This window comes from Barbus barbus, assembly GCF_936440315.1.
Source record: "Barbus barbus genome assembly, chromosome: 42".
NCBI lineage: Eukaryota > Metazoa > Chordata > Actinopteri > Cypriniformes > Cyprinidae > Barbus > Barbus barbus.
The window spans coordinates 22,107,470-22,125,273 of record NC_136720.1 but is presented as its reverse complement, the minus strand read 5'-3'; the positions used below and the strand labels follow the sequence as shown (position 1 = coordinate 22,125,273).

The following is a 17,804-nucleotide window of genomic DNA, read 5'->3' as shown; positions in this document are numbered from 1 at the left end:
TTATCGCTTGACTCACGTGTCTTTCATCTGTGAGAGGGTTTGGGAATATTATGTTCCCCCTGAGTCACTTTAATAACAAACCCTGCTGAGCTCAATGGAAACGTACGAAGTTAGTCAGTGCAAACTGCATATTAAAACCACAAATGGTGCAAATTCTTCATTTGGTTTTGTTTTGAATAACTAGAATATTTTTTTGGGGTGACTATTATTTATTAACTTGAGTTGTTTTTAGTGGTCCAGTGTTTAGTGGTCAGTTTATTTGAAGCATTTTTCATTTGCTTTCATGTTTTTTCTACTGCAAACCTACATAAAATATAATGTGTGAATGCCTGGATCATCTGCAAACACTTAAACACTGTATGCAATGTAAATACATGAAACAGAAGGACAGCACATAAATGTGCATTTTATGTTATTATTAGCTAAGCTTAAAAACACATTTGAGAAGTTTAGATGCCCTTTGAATGTCCTTAGATGTTAATACAGTATCATTTTTCTGCTCTTCCAGTCACCAGACCAGCTCTAACCAGCATGAACCAGCATGGTTCAATGTGGACATTTATGCTGTTTTTTTGTTTGTTTGTTTTTCCTTATATAATCAGACAAATATTCATTGAGTTCACTGTAGTATTTTAGCCCTATTCAGTCTTATATCTTATGTGTGAATAAATAAGTAGGCCTATAACATTCTTAGTTTCCTCCTTATGGAGATTTTAGTGCTTTTAAGAATAGTTACATAAATGTTAATAAATGTTGAATAGAGGTATTAAGAACAGTAAAACTATGAATGTGTGCTCTTGTTGTGCAGATAAGCAAGTCGAGTTGTACGTGAGGTCAGCAGCCAAACACCGAAAGGTCAGAGTCACAGTAGACTGGATCATATGACTGCAGCAACACACACACACATCTCTATTACACACTCACATACAAACAGAGATCATGCATTTGCCCACAAGTAAAACAAGCACATGCAAAGACCAACACACTGGCAAATTCAATATACAGCGTTGTATTTCATCTCAAAATTATGCGTCTGTCTCACTAAACACCCATAATCCAGTTCAACGAGACATAAAAATCATGCCATTCTTTTGAGCCCAAACACATCATGTTTCTATGTAAATTAGGCTTATGATAGATTGCACCGTATTCACATATGGACTACTTTTATTATGTTTTAATGGCATTTTAAAGCTCGAGTCTCCATTCGTTGTAATTGCATGGAGAAGAGCATGAAAACTCATTGATTGTGATTGTGAATAAATGAGGGGAATTTTCACTTGTGCGTAAATTAGGTTTTTAAGGTTTTTAGGTATGAATTACTTAGACTTATGTTCACAGATCAGAAGGTCGAGAAGCCCTGTCCTTTCTCCAGCCCTCATATCTCTTCCTCTCTCTTTTGGGAACAGAGACATGATGGGATTTGCAGGAAATGTCACGTCCGTCACACACTGGCTACATAGTGCATTCAGCATGCCTTTGTATGAACCCAGTTTAACATTACATAAAGGTACAGTACCAGTCAAAGTTTGGACTGAATATTGTTCCTTGTGAAACTTTTTGATACTAAGGCTCATGAAGAAATTATTTTGTATACAATCATAAACTGTGCTTAGATGTATGAATTTGTTTGCAAAAAAAGGTCACACTTTATTTTAAGGTCCAATTCTCACTTAGTTTAGTATTACATTTAAAAGACTCCTGTTTTAAATGGGACTTTTAATGGGAACACAATCGAGAAGAAAGAAACAAACAAAAATGCCTCTTAAACCTCAATTTGTCAAGTGATTTTGGGCCCATAGAATCACTTCGTGTCACTTTTAGTTTAGTCTCAATAAACTCCTAATTTGCTGCTTATTAATAGTTAGTAAGGTAGTCAAGTGTAGGTATTGGGTCAGATAAGGGATGTAAAATATAGTCATGCAGAATATGTGCTCTATAAGTACTAGTAAACAGCCAATATGTTAATAATAGGATTGCTAATAAGTAACTAGTTAATATTGAGAATTGGCCCTTATACTAAAGTGTTACTGGAAAACAATATTTTGTGTAATTTTCCAGTTAAAATATCTAAAAATCCTTAAAACAAGATACATGGCCACAATGTTCTTTTTTTTTTTTTTTTGCACTATATGAAAATCAGACATCATAGCTTATGCACTGTTGCTTGTGAAGTAATTTTGGGGATATGTTTACTGGGAATCAAGGCAAAAAAAAAAAAAAAGAGTAAATAAAAAAAAACAAAAACAAAAAAAAAAAAACATTTTGTATCTATACTTTTGACTGCCACTGTATATTATGGAGATCTAACTGTGAAAGCAATTGTTGCCTTTGACGTTACATGAATGTTTTCTGTCATTTAATTATATCACAGAACTGGATTTGCACATATCCACTATTTTAGCAGCTTGAGTTTAGTATTATATTAAAAGACTTTTAATGGGAACACAAGTGACAAGAAAGAAAAAAACAAAAATGCCTACTAAATCTAATTTTATCAAGTGATTTTGGGCCCATAGAATCACTTTGTGTCACTTTTCATTTCAGAGTCACACATAATTTGACAACAACTTCCTCAGAATTTCAAGAACTTCCTGTCTGGTCTCAGTCCACATCGACAGCCCCGTCCAGACGCTGCTTCACGCCCTGGCTCCACCACCAGAAAAGAGAAAACAGATAGAGGGCCATGCAGGTCGGCAGGTCGTAGAGATACACCGTTATAAAAATGACAAACAGAATAACATACAAAAGAGCCTTGGCCGTGTGACCCAGCGAGCAGAATTCTCTTAACAGCCTACTGCTGTTGTTGCCCACCCAGGACAGGTGAATGCTGGGTAACGGCGTGAAGAGTTCATCCTCTCCGTCCAGTCGCTGGGGTTCTTGAAAGTTTCTGAGGGTCTTCCCAAGCTCAAAGTCCTCCTCTGCAGAAGTTACCTCTCTTTCCTTTGCAGATGTTGTCCGAAGGAGGTGCCTGGATGGGTCAGTGCTAACTGTTGGATAGGTAGGTAAGTGGGTGGGTGCAAATATGGTAGCATGAATCTCAAACTCTTTCTCTTCTCCATCTGTGCAATTGTCACCCACTGCTCGGGAGTCCTCTATAAGCTCTTCTGAATGCTTTTCATCCTCTTCAACACTAGCAGCTTCTATCGTCATCTCATTCAGTCGCTCCTTCATTTTAAGTCCTTCGTTTGCCTCAAAACGCCTCTCTTCGTTTTTCAGTAGCTCTGAATTGTCTTTGTTAAAACTCTTGTTCGACGCGCATAATTCGTTCTCATTAAATGCCTCACTCTCGCACGATGAAACGCTCTGTATTTCTGTGCTGTGATCCGTAGTTGTCTCATCTTGTCCTTTTCTACTGCTTTCCGTGTCCTCTTCATGTAGTTCTCTACAAAATGCCCTCATTTCCACCTGCTCCTTGCTAGCATCTTTATTTATATCCTTCCTTTCTGAAGAAGATCCCTCGGCCTGTCTATTTGTGAGTGGCACGTCCATGATCCTCGTAAATGTCAGGGTGTCTTTGACCGCTCTCTGTGTGTTTTCTGTAACCTTTGAGGTGTCGGAGCTGCCCGTGCATTCTTCAGGTGAGATTCCATCTCCGGCTTTTGAATTCTGAGTCTCGGTGTCATGTGCGGCTCGAGTTTCGTCCCCAGGGTTTGCTTTGGTCGTGTCTTGACTCAACGATCCACTTGTGTGCTCGTGATGTGGGGCTTGGCATTCACAAGATGCCTCTAACTCGCTTCCCGTCCTCTCTGGCGCTGATCCCTGGGCAGAACATGGTAGGCTAGTGACCCTTGGCTCTTTCACTAGTTGGTAATCCACAACCTGATCTCTAGAAAGACTCGTGCTGAGATCATTTGATTGCTCTACGTGATCAGATTTTACAGTTTCCATTGCTTTCCTGCCAGCAGATTCTTGACTGTGGTCTTTCTCAGCTCTCTTGTCCACCATTGGGACTAAAACTTCTGACTCGGGAGGAACACATACTTGGTCCTGCATATCAGTGCCGTTAAGAAAAGTTTCCCAGGCCTCAGAAGCAGATATGGCTATGTGATCTTCAACCTGATGTCTTGTTTTACTGCAGACATCGAGAGGGTTTGCTTGAGGGGGTGTTGTTGTGGTATTGCCCCAATCCAGGGAAAGCAAAGGGATCTGGTGGTACATAAGTACTGGTGGCGTGTCCATACCATATCCTTGTTGGCTGTGAACAACCGGCAAGTCGGTTCTACTTGGTATAGTCAGCTTTGGGATGGATGTGGTACTCTCATCTGTGTTGGAATTACATCCCACCTGGGTTCCCATTGCTTTCTGAGAAAAGTAGTCCTGCACGCGAGCCAAACGAGCAGCTTGACGTTTCCTACGACAATCCACCTGTCAAAAAAAGAGCGAAAAAAGGTGGTTTTAAACAGACTTTGTCATATTTGTAATGAGAGGCAGTTATTCAGTGCAATATATTGTTGCAAAATGCATGAATTTATCCTTACTAATAAGTTTCTGCTTTGTATTTAAAGAGATTGTTCACCCTATAGCGTTGTATATTTATCAGTAAACTACAAACTGGCAAACTACCCCTTTTATGGGTGAACTACCTCTCTAAATGCCTGTCTTTGTCTCTGAACCATGTCTCTGAGCACTCATTGACCCTACCAGAGTTTTGCAGCAGTCCTTAAGGGATTTGGAGGAATTGATTCCTGCTTCTTTCTCTATTTTGTTCTCCCTAGTATGCCCGGCCTTGGGTGTGACTTGTTCTGGAAAAAAAAATAAACTCAGACTCAGTCTCTCATCTTCAGAATCAAAGTTCCCCATTCCCAGATCTCCACATAAGAAACCCACCTGAGATCTCACCATTCGCCTCTGCAGGTGTCGCCTCCAAGTAGGTCATTTTACTGTAAATATAAGGCAGGTTTTCAATCACACTCACCAGCCATATGTTCAAACATACCATCTCCAGTCAAAACAGAGTGCTTGATTGGACAACCAGAGAAATACGTCTAGTTTTATTGAGCAACTAAGTATACCTACCTATTTAACCATGTTTAACCATGTTTTTTAGTTCTGCTGTGCATCTGTTGCTGTAAGGTGTTCAGAGTCATCTTTAGTACTGCTATGCAATTGGTGGGATGTTTTGGATGGTTGCCAAAGATTTTGCTACGTGATTACCATACTGCATTGCACCAAAATCCTGTTTTAAAGACTTTTTTTCTTTCAGTGTACATATATGGGATTTTTTTGGACAGTTTTATCATTTTTAAAGTGATAGTTCACCCAAAAATGGAAATTCTGTCATTAATTATTCACCATCATGACGTTTCAATCGCGTAAGACCTGCGTGTTTGCATGTGCAAACAAGGCCCAGCGTATCCGGGTTCTATGTCAGAACGCTGGCTCCTGTGTCAGCAGCATCACACGCATGCATCGTGGTACTCTCGTGAGCGTGCGTCGACTGACACGGAAGAGAAGAAATTGTTGAATAAAGTCGTAATTTTTGTTTACTTTATTTATTCTCGTAGCTTCATAACATTACGGTTGAACCACTGATGCCACATGGACTATTTTAACAATGTACTTACTACCTTTCTGGGCCTTGAATGTGGTAGTTACATTGCTGTCTATGGAGGGTCAGAAAGCTTGGATTTCATCCCAAAAAGTTAATTTGTGTTCCGAAGATGAATTAAAGTCTTGCAGGTTTGGAACGACATGACAGAATTTTCATTTTTGGGTGAACCCTTTGCAAGTCTGATTACTTTGTAAAAGTAGCAACACACATCTCTTAAACAGTCTGCATTATTTACAGTAGCATTCACATCCAGGATGAGTTATACACCAAAGTTCAAATCCCTAACACTTAGCTTGAGTAATAGTGATGAAAGTGTCTGTTTTTGCAGTGTTCCCCACCTGATTGTTTTAAGGCAGCTCCTGATACCTTTTTGGTTACTCTCCTCTACAAACTTCTCCTTTTCACTCTCTTTCTTTTTAAGATCGCTCCTTCGTCTTTGGTGGCAGAAGACAATGTAGTTTGTCCCTCCATTGTTGGCCCAGAAGGTTCCTACAGCGCTTTCGTACCTCAGACAGAACTCCACCCGCAACCCTTCGTCCTGGAATGGAGGCGTCAACATGAGATGGAAAGAGAAACAGTCGGTCTCGCCATCGCTGGACCCAGGCATGTACTCCGCCAGCAGGTCAAAGTGGCTCTGCCAGCCGTCCAGAGTGACGCGGATGAAGACGGCCTTGTGGAAGGAGAGGTTAAGCACGTGAACAATGCCCCGGATCGTGGTGGATCCAGGGAGCAGTTCAATGCGCTCCAGTTCCAGCTTCTGCTGCTGAAGTCTCACCTCCATGTCCTGGTGCAACGCTGGGACATTGAAGAGACATGAGATGTAGTATTCCTCACCCTCTCTACCATCTGAATCCAGCCTTGATGAATCTCGATTGTCGTACTCCTTCACGGAAACCAGGTCCAGACCAAAGGCATCCGCAAATGACACCTTTCTTCGTACGGCTACCGGTGGGGGCTGGGGTTCCGCCTCCTCGGATTCATCTCCAGAGCTTCCTTCTAATACCCTGTCCACCATTTTCTCCAATTTTACATTTTCCTTGTTGTTTTTCATTGTCAAGTCACTATAGATGGGAGGCTCCAGGTTGCAGGAGACCATAGAAAGTACAGGCTCTTCCCCAGACATGCCTGGGTAATGCTGCATGGGTAAAGTCTGAGAGAACAACACTAACCGCCTGAAACCCTCACTCACAACTTGACTAGGCACAGAGCGTCAGGTTGCAGCTGAATATTGTGTGGTTGCCAGGCTTAAAAATAGCTGCGGGTGCTACCAAACTATGCTGGTCTTCCTGATCAGTAATGTCTGGTAGACGTGGGACACTTTGATGTGTTCATGTCGTCTGTTGAACTCTGCTGAACCTGATAGCTTCGACTAAATGCTTTTGAATTATGTATGCATATCTGTTCTGAAACAACACAATGCTTCTGTTTGGAAATGTAGAACAGACCGGGGCTGGTTGTCACATGGGAAACTGGCTCAAGGGGCGATATCAGAGTAACTACAAGTTTAAATGCTTCTGGTTTTTCACATGCATATTGGTTTCAAACACCTAGATGAAACTGTCTTACAGAATAAAGAAAGATTTTTGTGAATTCTGTTCTTCAAATTAAATTTTGCAACGGTAATATTTTATGTCTGTTGGCAAGTGAACACAATATTCAAATTCAAATAATATGTCAGGTTGAGAAATGTTGTCATGTTTTTACAGTTTATATAATTCATAATTATTTCTTCTGGACAAATATTTTATTTTACTGTTTATATTTTGACTGTTTTGTTTTATATTAGTTTTACTGTTTAAATTGAGTTGAAAAGCCTTTCAGTCTGTAATGCATTTTAAATGCATATTGTTTAAGATGGCTTTTATTACATTCAGATATTATCTCATATTTCAAAACAAAAGTATTTTATAAAAATAATTGTCAGTGATCTGTAGGTTCCCATTGTGAAAACTTACCCCACTGTGACAACGTGCTCTGCCATGGCACATATTATCACACAAGATCAGTTTGTGTTCAATAAACTGTATGTTTTTATATAGCCAAGAGGTGAAGAACTGAAATTGACTGAAATCATTCATTTATAAAAATGTAAACTTTTTATTTTATTTGTATGTGCTTCTGCCTTTATTGTATAGTTATTTAATAACTGTAGATCTTTGGGAGTTGTGAATTCCAGAAAGCTTTTGCTTTGTGTTGACCACTAGGTGGCAGTGTCTAACCAAAGTTGTGCGCACAATGTTTGTTTCTTTGAGACTCAAAAGTGGTTTCCAAAACATTCCAGTAGGTGGCAGCAAACCCTTGTTTCATGCAGTCTTCTCAAAACGATTTTCCTCCCCTTAAATCCATATAGAAAATGCAAGCGTTTTTGATTTCTTTGTGATAAAACCCATGAAACGGTGCATTTTCTTAATTAAATCTTTTATTTAAATGGCATGCACGTGGTGAAAAGAAGGTATCAAATATTCTATTTCTGATCAATTAAAAAATTCCTAACACCTCTGCAGACATCTGGCAGATATTTGTTATCAGATTTTGGAAGTGTTAAAACATTCTAATAAAACCAAATCAAATTCTGCTATGCAGTGCATTTATTTAAATATGCATGGACAATATTTTGATGATATTTTTTTTTTTGCATACACATATCATATTTAATGCAGGTAGTTTTTGCTTCCATAATATGTAATGAAGAGATTTAATTCACAAAGGGAGACTTGTGATTTTATCAATCTTTGATCTGAATATAATTTTTCCCCTGTTTTATACACATGAAAATTTCAAGGCAGTAGCACACAGTTACAGTACACTTATGATTCATAACTCACCATTTCAGTATGTGTATCAACTAAAGAGCTATAATAATTCAAACACATAAATGTTCAAAAGCAAACATTATTTCACAATATCAGCTGATTACTCAAATAAACAATATTTCATCACAATGGAAAAAAAAAAGATTGCTGATGATCTACAGTTGTTCAACCTGGGGTGTGTGAACTGAAGCAAGTATTAATAAAGTATTCATGCTCAAAGAAATAAAAATGCTATGTTAAAAATACATAAAATAAAGCCTGAATTTATGTTAAACAATTAAGGAAATAAAAAAGAAAGCATTTTCCAACAAAGCACAAGAATTCTCAGTTATTCCTTTGTTTCCAACACTCCTCCACATTGATCATCTTCAGATTTTATACACAGTTTAACCTCCATAAATGACACTTTTATTGACTTTGTTTGTTTCATAATTTATTCATAATACATAATAAGCTTGTATCAAACACGAACACAGATAAATAGGAATTCAAATGAAAGAAATAATAATAATAATAAATAAATGATAGCACACACGCAGTCCTGTTCCTGATATCTACTGGTATTTAAAAGACAAAACAAACTCCTTCAACTTCTAATGACTGGATTGTTTACCCAGCAGGTGGACATGACGTCAGGTGGGGTCGCAGTACGCCAAAAAATAACAACATGCGCGTCCGCGTTAGTGCCTCCCCGCATTCTAATAAGCTAGTCCCCCCCCCCAAACTCGGACGATACATTGCGATGTATTGAATCGAGATACAAAAAAACAAGCCTCCGCTTCGCGTTGCGCGTCATGCGAGCGCATTCAAACAGGAGTCTGTGTTATTCGAGCGTTTTTTTACTGTTGCATCGGTAATAACAGCAGCACACTGACTGAAGACAGCAGCGGAGGAATATCAACAGCGTGTTGTGCGTTTGTTTTGAGCGCTTTTTTAAACCACAGACTCGTAAACACGCCAAACTTTGCATCCGCGAAGGAGATACATTTGGTGAGTTTTCACGTTTATGCTTTTCATACGAGTTTGACTTCACTGAGAAGTTGCAGGCGGCTTGTTTAGTGCTTGTTGGATGGTTTATTTATTGTTTTGACAGTGTTTGCGGTGTTAGAGAGTCTTTAGAAACAATAAACATCCGGTGACAGTTTTGGCATATTTGATTATTGCGCGTGTTTTATGCCAAGCAACTTTTGTTGTGTTATAGCAGTGGTTATTTGTGCGTTTTAGTTTTAAAACAACTTGTGTGAAACGTTAACATGCGTTAGTTTGTTACTGAAAATAACAACACAATTTCTATCTATTTAACAGTAAACGATTTTAGTTAATGCATTGCGGCATAAAATGTAAATATATGGAGAATTGCACATGCTCTATAACTGATTTCACTACATTTACTGTTTGTACAGTTATTCTCAAATGATTGAGTGTTTAATAGGTTTATAATTTTTTGTAAGTTTCTAAAAAAAATAAAAGAAAAAAGAAAAGAGCTCATTTATTAATTTTAATGCACTCCTGGAGTTGGCTGTTCCGTTTTTTTAGTTTTGGAATGTGTTTGTGTTTTTGCATGAAATTTAGTATTATCAGATTGTCACGAAGTGTGAAAAATACTGTATAGAAAGTGATATTATTATATATAGTATTTAAGAAGTAACACACACACACACACACACACACACGTGTGTGTGTAGTAATAAAGATAGTAAATAATGTATAGTAGATTTTATTATTATTATTATCAAGGTTAACATTAATCTTACCGTGGTTGCTTGCTCCATTTCCATAATCCGGAGTGAAATCTTCATTGCTTTAGAGCTGCTCACAGGAGCAGTGAGTGTCAGGATAGTAAGGTTGATGTATTGGAGTGTTAATGGACAGCACTCCTCTTAAGACTCAGCCACATCTACTGCCAGTGCAGTTTCAGTGGGTTCAAGGAATCTGGGACTAAATCAATAGGGTACGTGACACTTACCTTTTTTTTTTCTTTTTTTTTTAAACAAGGTGTATAGTATTACAGCTCCTATCATGGCTGTGATTAGCTCTGAGAGTTTTGGTTGCAGAAGCACCTTAGTTTCACTCCGGCAGCTGTGCAGGTGAAGTGCAGGTGTGCATCACGCCGCTTCGTCACTCAACGCTGTGTCGCTTCAAAGAGGCCGTAATAGCAGTAGTAAAATTTCAAATACACACACACCTCGGCAGCTCCAGACGTGCTCTGTAATGTGAAGCCCGGCCCTTTGTTAGCCCCACGCAGTTCTTCCCAGGTGATTTTAATTAGCAGTGTTTCAATGAGTGTGATGTTTCACGTACGACACGTGGAGGGAGGGAGGCACGGCTGACCCGCGACAGGAAAGAGGGGCCTAAATTCAAATTATCCCGATGTTTTTGTAGTCACAGCCTGATTATGGCATTCATCATCGGCTGGGGTGTGTGCAATGCACTGCTTTGCGTTAAAAGGAAAAAGACATATCCTTTTAAGATTAATGTGTGTGCATTTGAGTAAAATAAAATCATTTGTCTGATCATTTGTTAAGATGCCACTGCGAGCTGAATACTTCTAGGTTGTGCCTTTATTCGAATCGAGAGAAATGTGGGTGGGACTGTTTCATTGTTTGAAATCATGAGTTTAATTCTTTCGTATGGTGTCAAACAAAAAAATGCCCATCTGAACTTAAACTTAAGGTGTTTTGAGGGTTTTTTGTTAGTTCTCATACACATTAGCAACGTATTACCATGTGTGTGTTTTAATATACATCTCTAAACAGGGTCATAAAACTCTAATGGCAATTAAGCCGGAAAGGCTTCTGTTTGTATCCATGTTAACTTCACAGAAATGTTTCCATGACAACCTTTATGCATGTTAAGGCAACCAGAGGTGATCAAGTCTTTTTTTTTTTTTTTTCCTCCCTTTCCTTTCCTCTCACAAGAGTGGAATTTGTGTTGACAGTTCTGGCCTTTAATGGCACTTTGGTGCCGCGTAAAAGTATTTGTTTACCGGGATCATATGCTGCTAGCTGTCAGCCTTGCAGAGATTGACTTCTCCAGATAAAAGACCGTATTACATGCTTAAGAGGTCTTATGTGCTGTAATTATCCACATCATCCTAATGACGTTTGGTGTGCTTCAGTTCAGTAACTAAGATACTAAGTGTTTCCTCTGAGGTCACCTATTAGAAATAAGAAATGCTTTTTTGTTGTATTAAAGATCTGTGTGTCATTTTAATGCTTATTTTATGAATTTAAATGTTTAATGTTTTGATTAATGGAATGTTTCTTCGCAGTCTGAGGTTGCAATGCTCTAGACCTTTCGCTTGATTTTTTTTTTTCCTTAAACATGGTATATAATCACCAACTCTAGTCTTTTGACTGTGACGACGCTCTTTCACATTAACAATATCACATGACCTTTATGGAGAGGTAATAAAATCACCCACAAGCATCTTATCTTAGTACAAATGCCCTTGAAATTATTCATTGTATGCTTAGCTGATATTATCAGTGCTGATATGTTTTGTCATCCTTTTTTTTTCAATTTAAAGGCATGACAGGATCTCGTTGGCTGAAGGCACTGATTTATTGAGCGTTTTAGTCTCTGGTTGACTTAAAACCCCAGTCGTTGTGGATGAAGGGTCGCGTCATTTGTAGTAAACGGCAAGGTCAGTCCCACTCGGACCAAACTTGCCTGTGGCCTGTGACGAGAGGAAGTGAGGAAGTCGACTCGATGCTAGTTTGTGTGTTGCTGTTTACACTAGGCTTAGTTGCAGCAGCTATGCAGCATGTTTTTTTGCACATTATTTGGTTATTAAAAAAAGAAGTGTTTTTTTTTATTCTTTATTTAAAATTAAATGAAAAGATGTGTGTGTGTGTGTGTGTGTGTTGTGTGTATATATATATATATATATATATATATATATATATATATATATATATATATATATATATATATATATATATATATATATATATATAATGATATTTCTTTTAAAAATAATCAAAAAATTCTTTAAAACATAGATACTGTCCAAATACTGACCTTCATAGTGGAATCTCTGAGGACAATTCTGTGAGCATGAAAAAAAATTGTTTATTTTAGACACGTTGTGGAAAAACAGAGGATTTGTGACCGTAACGTCTCTTGACAGGCGTATTAGGCTGCAGAAAGAGCATCGGGCCTGAGGCTGCGGGCATATGGTGCTGCCTTCTGCTGGCATCGCTCTAGAACAAGTTGCAACACTGTGGCAGGGTCACGATGGGCTCAGGTTTGTTCCTCCTGCCCTCTCTAAATAATAACAGGGCAAATGAATGCTCCCTTTGTCTTTGACAAGGGCAAAGTGAATATTTTTAGTTTGATTCTTTGGCCCAAATTGTTGTTTTCTTGGTTTTGCTTAGTTGTTGTTGAGTTACTGAGCAGACGTTATTAGTTAATGTGTTTGACCTTCATGTTTCTCTATTGTTTTAAAGGAATTCCTGATTGCTGTGCTTGACATTTAATTTGTGTAGCAAAATATCTTTTATGCTTACAAAACTACTCTGGTATTGCCATATTTGCTTGGCTGTGATAACAGTAATACAATGTTTTGTTTAGTTTTTTTAGACCAGTAATATTGTTATTGTGGACATGTACCATTGTATTCTTCAAAATAACTGAATGGCATGTAAAACCATGGTATTTGTAAGAATTAGTGCAGAAAATTCACATTTTATCTTTGCTATTTATGTTATTTTATTAGTGATCTCACAAATTTAGAATGTACTGTATATGGATCATGATTGTGTTAGTCTTTCAGTAGCATGGTAGATACCAAAATACCTTTTTACCATGTTGCCACATTTCTTGTAAGAGTTAAGGAAGAAATCAGATATTATTATTGATATCTATTATCAGTTTTAGATTAGATTAGATTCATCATGAGCATGGTAATCATTCAGCACCATGGTAAATATCAAAGTATAATACCATCAGTGTACCATGGTTCCACTAGAGTAGCTTTTTTGTAAGGGTTAGTGTAGAATAATCAGATTTTATTATTAATATTGATGTTATTTTCTTTTACATACTTAGCATAAATCATGAATATGTTAATTGTTCAGTATGTATCAAAAACCACGGTATTTCCTTCTGGTTCCATGACTATATCACGATATTTCCACAGTAATTTATTCTGAGGTGTTTATATTGATTTTATATTTAGATATTCTAGCCTCTAAATTGATCTAACACTCATATGTAGTAAATTTAATAATTTCCACCAATATGAATCAATAGCACAATCATATTTTGAGTACTGAAACACAAGCATCCGTTCTGAACTGAACTGTAGCTATGACTCTGAGTGTGTGTGTTCAGAGGCCTGTGGGAAAGTGTGTGCCGTTCTTGTGTTTGGTGCTCAGGGATATCTTTTAGACTGTGGAGGGTTAATTATACTCCCTCTGACTCACTCTTTGTCTTTGATAGGGCCACTTACAGCATATGGCCACAGCAATACAATAGTTTATTTTTATGATATTTGATGAGTGGTTTTTAATTTAGATTGTCACTTCTGGCAACCAGCAGGGCAGATGGTGTAGATTTGAATGCCCATCAGAGCCTAAACACCCTCCAGGCAGCTGTTGTTAATAAACTTTTTTTCCCCTTTGTTTTTTTCCCCCTGTTTTCCCCCACGCAACACGTTTTAGGTCAAGAGGAGTCAAACCTGTTACAACACCTGTTTCTGCATATGTAAATCTGTTGTTTTGTCATTTCATTAAACAAGAAAAAAAAGGCAACAGTCCCTTGTGGTTGCAAATGCGACTGGCATCGAGCCCACTTGGCAGGGTGAAGACAGTGAGGGGAGGAGGGAAAGATACGTAAAAGACAACTGCGGTTTGTGTCGCATGACCGCAGGGCCGTTGGATGCTGCTTCCATGTGAGGATGTTTTCAGAAAGGGCCCCAGTGGAGAATATAGCCCCCCCTTGGTCTTTTTCATTCTCCGGAAGCTGGAACCTGGCACACGCGTGGCTGGCACACGCTTCCATTCAACCCCCACTGCCGTATTCCCATTGCCTTCTCATCATGCCGTGATGTCAGAGCCCTACTCTGAGCCACATGTGCCGGTCCCGTGTGTGCGCTGCCTCTGGGGCTAATTGCCCCAGCCCCCCTCTGTAAACCGCTGGTGCATGACGATTTTAATCCAAAATGCATCTTCGAACCCTCATATACATTCCCTCTCTCTCGTCCACCGCACTTTTCCACCCATTTCTGGGGTAAATTGTGGGATTTGAGTTGTAATCCCATCTGTGTACGCAGGATGCAACAAATATGCCGTGAAATTAGAGGTTATTCCTTGGCTTTGAAGATTACTGTCATCATTGTGGCAAATGCAGCTTTGTGTGCTGCACTGTTACAAGCGTCCATCTTGCGCTGTTATTCCCCTACCTGGGTGTTTTAATTTGGCTGTTGATTCGCAAGCTACCCTGGGTTTGGCTCGGACGGCCTCCTGTTTGAGGGTCCCCGTGGTGTGCTAATCTCCCCGGGCCGCTGAGGTATCCTTCCTGTGATTTAGCGTCTCTCCACGAGCCTCTCCGGAGCGCCACGCCATCCCTCTGTGATAGGGAAGTTCATTAGGGATGTGTCTTTGATGGGGCAGCTTTTCATGTGACGGCGCTCTCAAATACCTTGATGTAGAAGCTTAAGAAGCCATTGTGCCACGAGCGCGTCTTATTTAGATCTGCATAGTAAATCGACCCGAGTAAATACGGGAAGAAGCAGATGGAAGCAAGGAGATAAGGCCCAGACGAACAATCGCATTTGTATTTTGTTATGATGTTGACAGCAGCTAAAATTCACTAATCTAGCGCCACTGATCTGCATTTCAAAGAAATCTCATTTAGCAGCAGGGAGGATAAAGTTCTTTTCATTGTGGTCGCGCTGCTTCTTTTTTTTTTTACTTGCATTCTTCGTTAATTTATCTGCCGCAGATTTAACGTTGGGCCGGACGCAAGCATGCTGCATGTTGCAAAGGAGATCTTAAATACCCTGAAAGCGGTAACGTCTAGACTGTGAACCGGGGGTAATTACACGTCCGCTGATGAATGGAGGGAGTTTGAAGACTCATCTTTGTTCGGGGGGCCTGAATTGCTTGACTAGCGCTGATAAGGGCCGTTCGGCTCTCAGTCAAAATATATTACGGTGGCTTCCACCTCCTAACACGGGAATGGTATTTACTTGAAAAGGTAAAAAATTATTGTGTACTGTAATCTGACTTGTTCGCATAATGTCTTCTTTCATCTGCACACCCAGCAGAGGGGCCGGAGAGTATTCCTGCCCTTGATTTGAAATAGTTTATCGCGAATTTTAACGCCAGGCTTCATGTAAATATCAGACAGTGGCATTAGGACAACCTCTGCTAATGCAGTATGTGTGTATATAATTTGATAGTATTTAGAGATCTCAAATTGAAACGGGTCCGGTATTGTGTAAACCCGTCACCACGAGGTCATGCAATCTAATAACATCGGAAAAGTCCATTTAAAAGGTGAGTTTTCACAGTTCAAAGACATCGCGGTATTAACACAAACTGGAAATGAGTTGGGAATGAACGGGACATTAACGTTCTTCCAGAATGATTATTCTGAGCTTTTTATATTGCATTTCATTTCCAGAGTTTGTGTACAAGTGCACGCGCAAAAAGCACAGACAGAACGGTCTTAAATCTAATTTTGATAATAAATCTCTCATTCAAATGTTGACTGAGCAAGTGAGCTTAAATATACACTATTTGTGCTCCTAAACCGAGCATACTTCCGGAATTATGAACAGCATATACGTGCACGTGTAATTGAGTGCGTAAGATGTGTATCTTAATACTCTGGCTAATAGACAGTTTGTGCTATTTCCTCCAAATACTCAGTCTCAGTTTGTAACACCTCCTCAAACACAGGCGGTTAAAGTAGTAGCGGGTTTGTGTTTGCAGAAACGCTCTCCTAAGCAAACCCCCTCTTTTTGTACAGTTCAGGGAGCACATTCCACAGGATCCTGAAGTTGTTAGTTGCCTACAGGGGTCTTTGGAATTCTAGGACAGAGAGAATCCGAAGCCATTCGGCTGGTTTGTGTGTGTGTGTGTGTGTGTGTGTCCCATATTGTAGCTTCACAAGTGAACTGTACTCTTCAAAAAAAAAAAAGAAATATGTTACAGCTTGCAGTTTTTTTCAAAAATGAGGTGAAATGAGCTGCACACGCTCATTTAGTTGAACATATCTGTGAGTGTCAGCAAAAAAACAGCAGAAGCCTTGATGGAAAGTTTGATTTATACTCTGTTAGTTTTAAACTGCCAGGCATGGCAAGCTGTTTCGGGGGCAAAACATTTTCCCTCATTTCTGACGCATATTATTATTCTGGGTGTGATGTGTGTCAGTCTGAAATTCAGACGAAGGTATCGAAGTGCGTTTAAAAATTTACAATTGAAAATGTTGCTTTCTGAAAAAGGTATAATATCTTTTTTTGTTTGTTTCTTGACAGATTCTCTCATACTTGGACTCGGCTCTCCCAAAGCAACGGACATCAACTGAAAGTTTCCCCTCAGGGTAAGATCGAAAAACACAAGCTTCTCTTGTACTTCTGTCAACACTTTCATCTTTTTGGCAGATGCACTCTTTGAAAACGAGATAAAAAAACTAGAGTATGATCGTACACAACTGAGGCACGTTGACGTGAAACGAGCCCAAATCCAGTTATTTGATTGACCTGTCGTATTGATGGAGTGTGACAGACTTTGTTGTAATTATTTTGCCGTGGAGATGAAAAACACTCGCGTGACACAAACAGTAAACCTTGTCTGTCATTAGTCTCCTTAAATATCACTGACAACATGCTTACACTGTCATTTTTTGCTATTTTTTTGCTATTTTACCACATTTATAGCGTTTAAAAAGGTAATAAAAAAAAATGCATGCATCAAGGAAAAAATATGTATGTTTACACGTTTCCCATTCTGTCTCGGTCAGGATGAGACCTGGTATGGCCGTTGCTCATAGCGCAGCAGGAGTACTCTGAAACCAAGGCAAAAGTGGTGAGTAAAAGCAATCTTTAAAGTGCTAATTTGCATGTTCGGTCTGTCTGTCTCAGCCATAATTGATATGTCCTCTCAAAAATCACTTCCATTATATATTCCATCAACCACATCCAGAGAGGAGCGTTAATAACAAGGAGTCCGGGGACCTCTTAAAGATTCTTGATGCATCATGATAGTTGAGAGAGTCCACTTAGTTTCTGACGGCTTCGACGGTTATGGGGTTTCACGTTAATGGCAGTTGAAGTCAAGATAAATGTAATGTGGTGCATAACCCAAGAGGTAAAGGTTTGAAGCATGTTGTCCGGCTCCCTCTGGCCCTTCGTTGAAGCCCTGATGATGGTTTTGTCACCAAGTAAGTGACAAATACGCATAAGGAATCCCACCGTCTGTGAGAAT

At 39.1% G+C, this 17,804-nt stretch overlaps 2 protein-coding genes across 2 annotated transcripts in view; one reads left to right on the top strand and one right to left on the bottom strand.

Moving 5' to 3' along the window:
- Window positions 1-386: 386 nt before the first annotated feature.
- On the bottom strand, window positions 387-6,792 carry ppp1r3aa (protein phosphatase 1, regulatory subunit 3Aa). The gene is made up of 4 exons (XM_079404388.1): window positions 5,893-6,792; window positions 4,831-4,883; window positions 4,645-4,745; window positions 387-4,368 (listed from the first exon to the last, which is right to left on the bottom strand). Exons 1-4 carry the CDS (start codon window positions 6,693-6,695, stop codon window positions 2,605-2,607), a joined length of 2,721 nt encoding a protein of 906 aa, XP_079260514.1. The 5' UTR covers window positions 6,696-6,792; the 3' UTR covers window positions 387-2,604.
- A 2,268-nt stretch (window positions 6,793-9,060) lies between these two features.
- The window catches only part of LOC306861905 (forkhead box protein P2-like), a 98,768-nt gene continuing 90,024 nt past the window's right edge, over window positions 9,061-17,804 (top strand). Inside the window, exons 1-3 of the mRNA XM_079404387.1 lie at window positions 9,061-9,357; window positions 16,856-16,920; window positions 17,341-17,405. The gene's annotated coding sequence lies outside the window, so the exon portion shown is untranslated. The remainder of the gene's footprint in view (window positions 9,358-16,855; window positions 16,921-17,340; window positions 17,406-17,804) is intronic.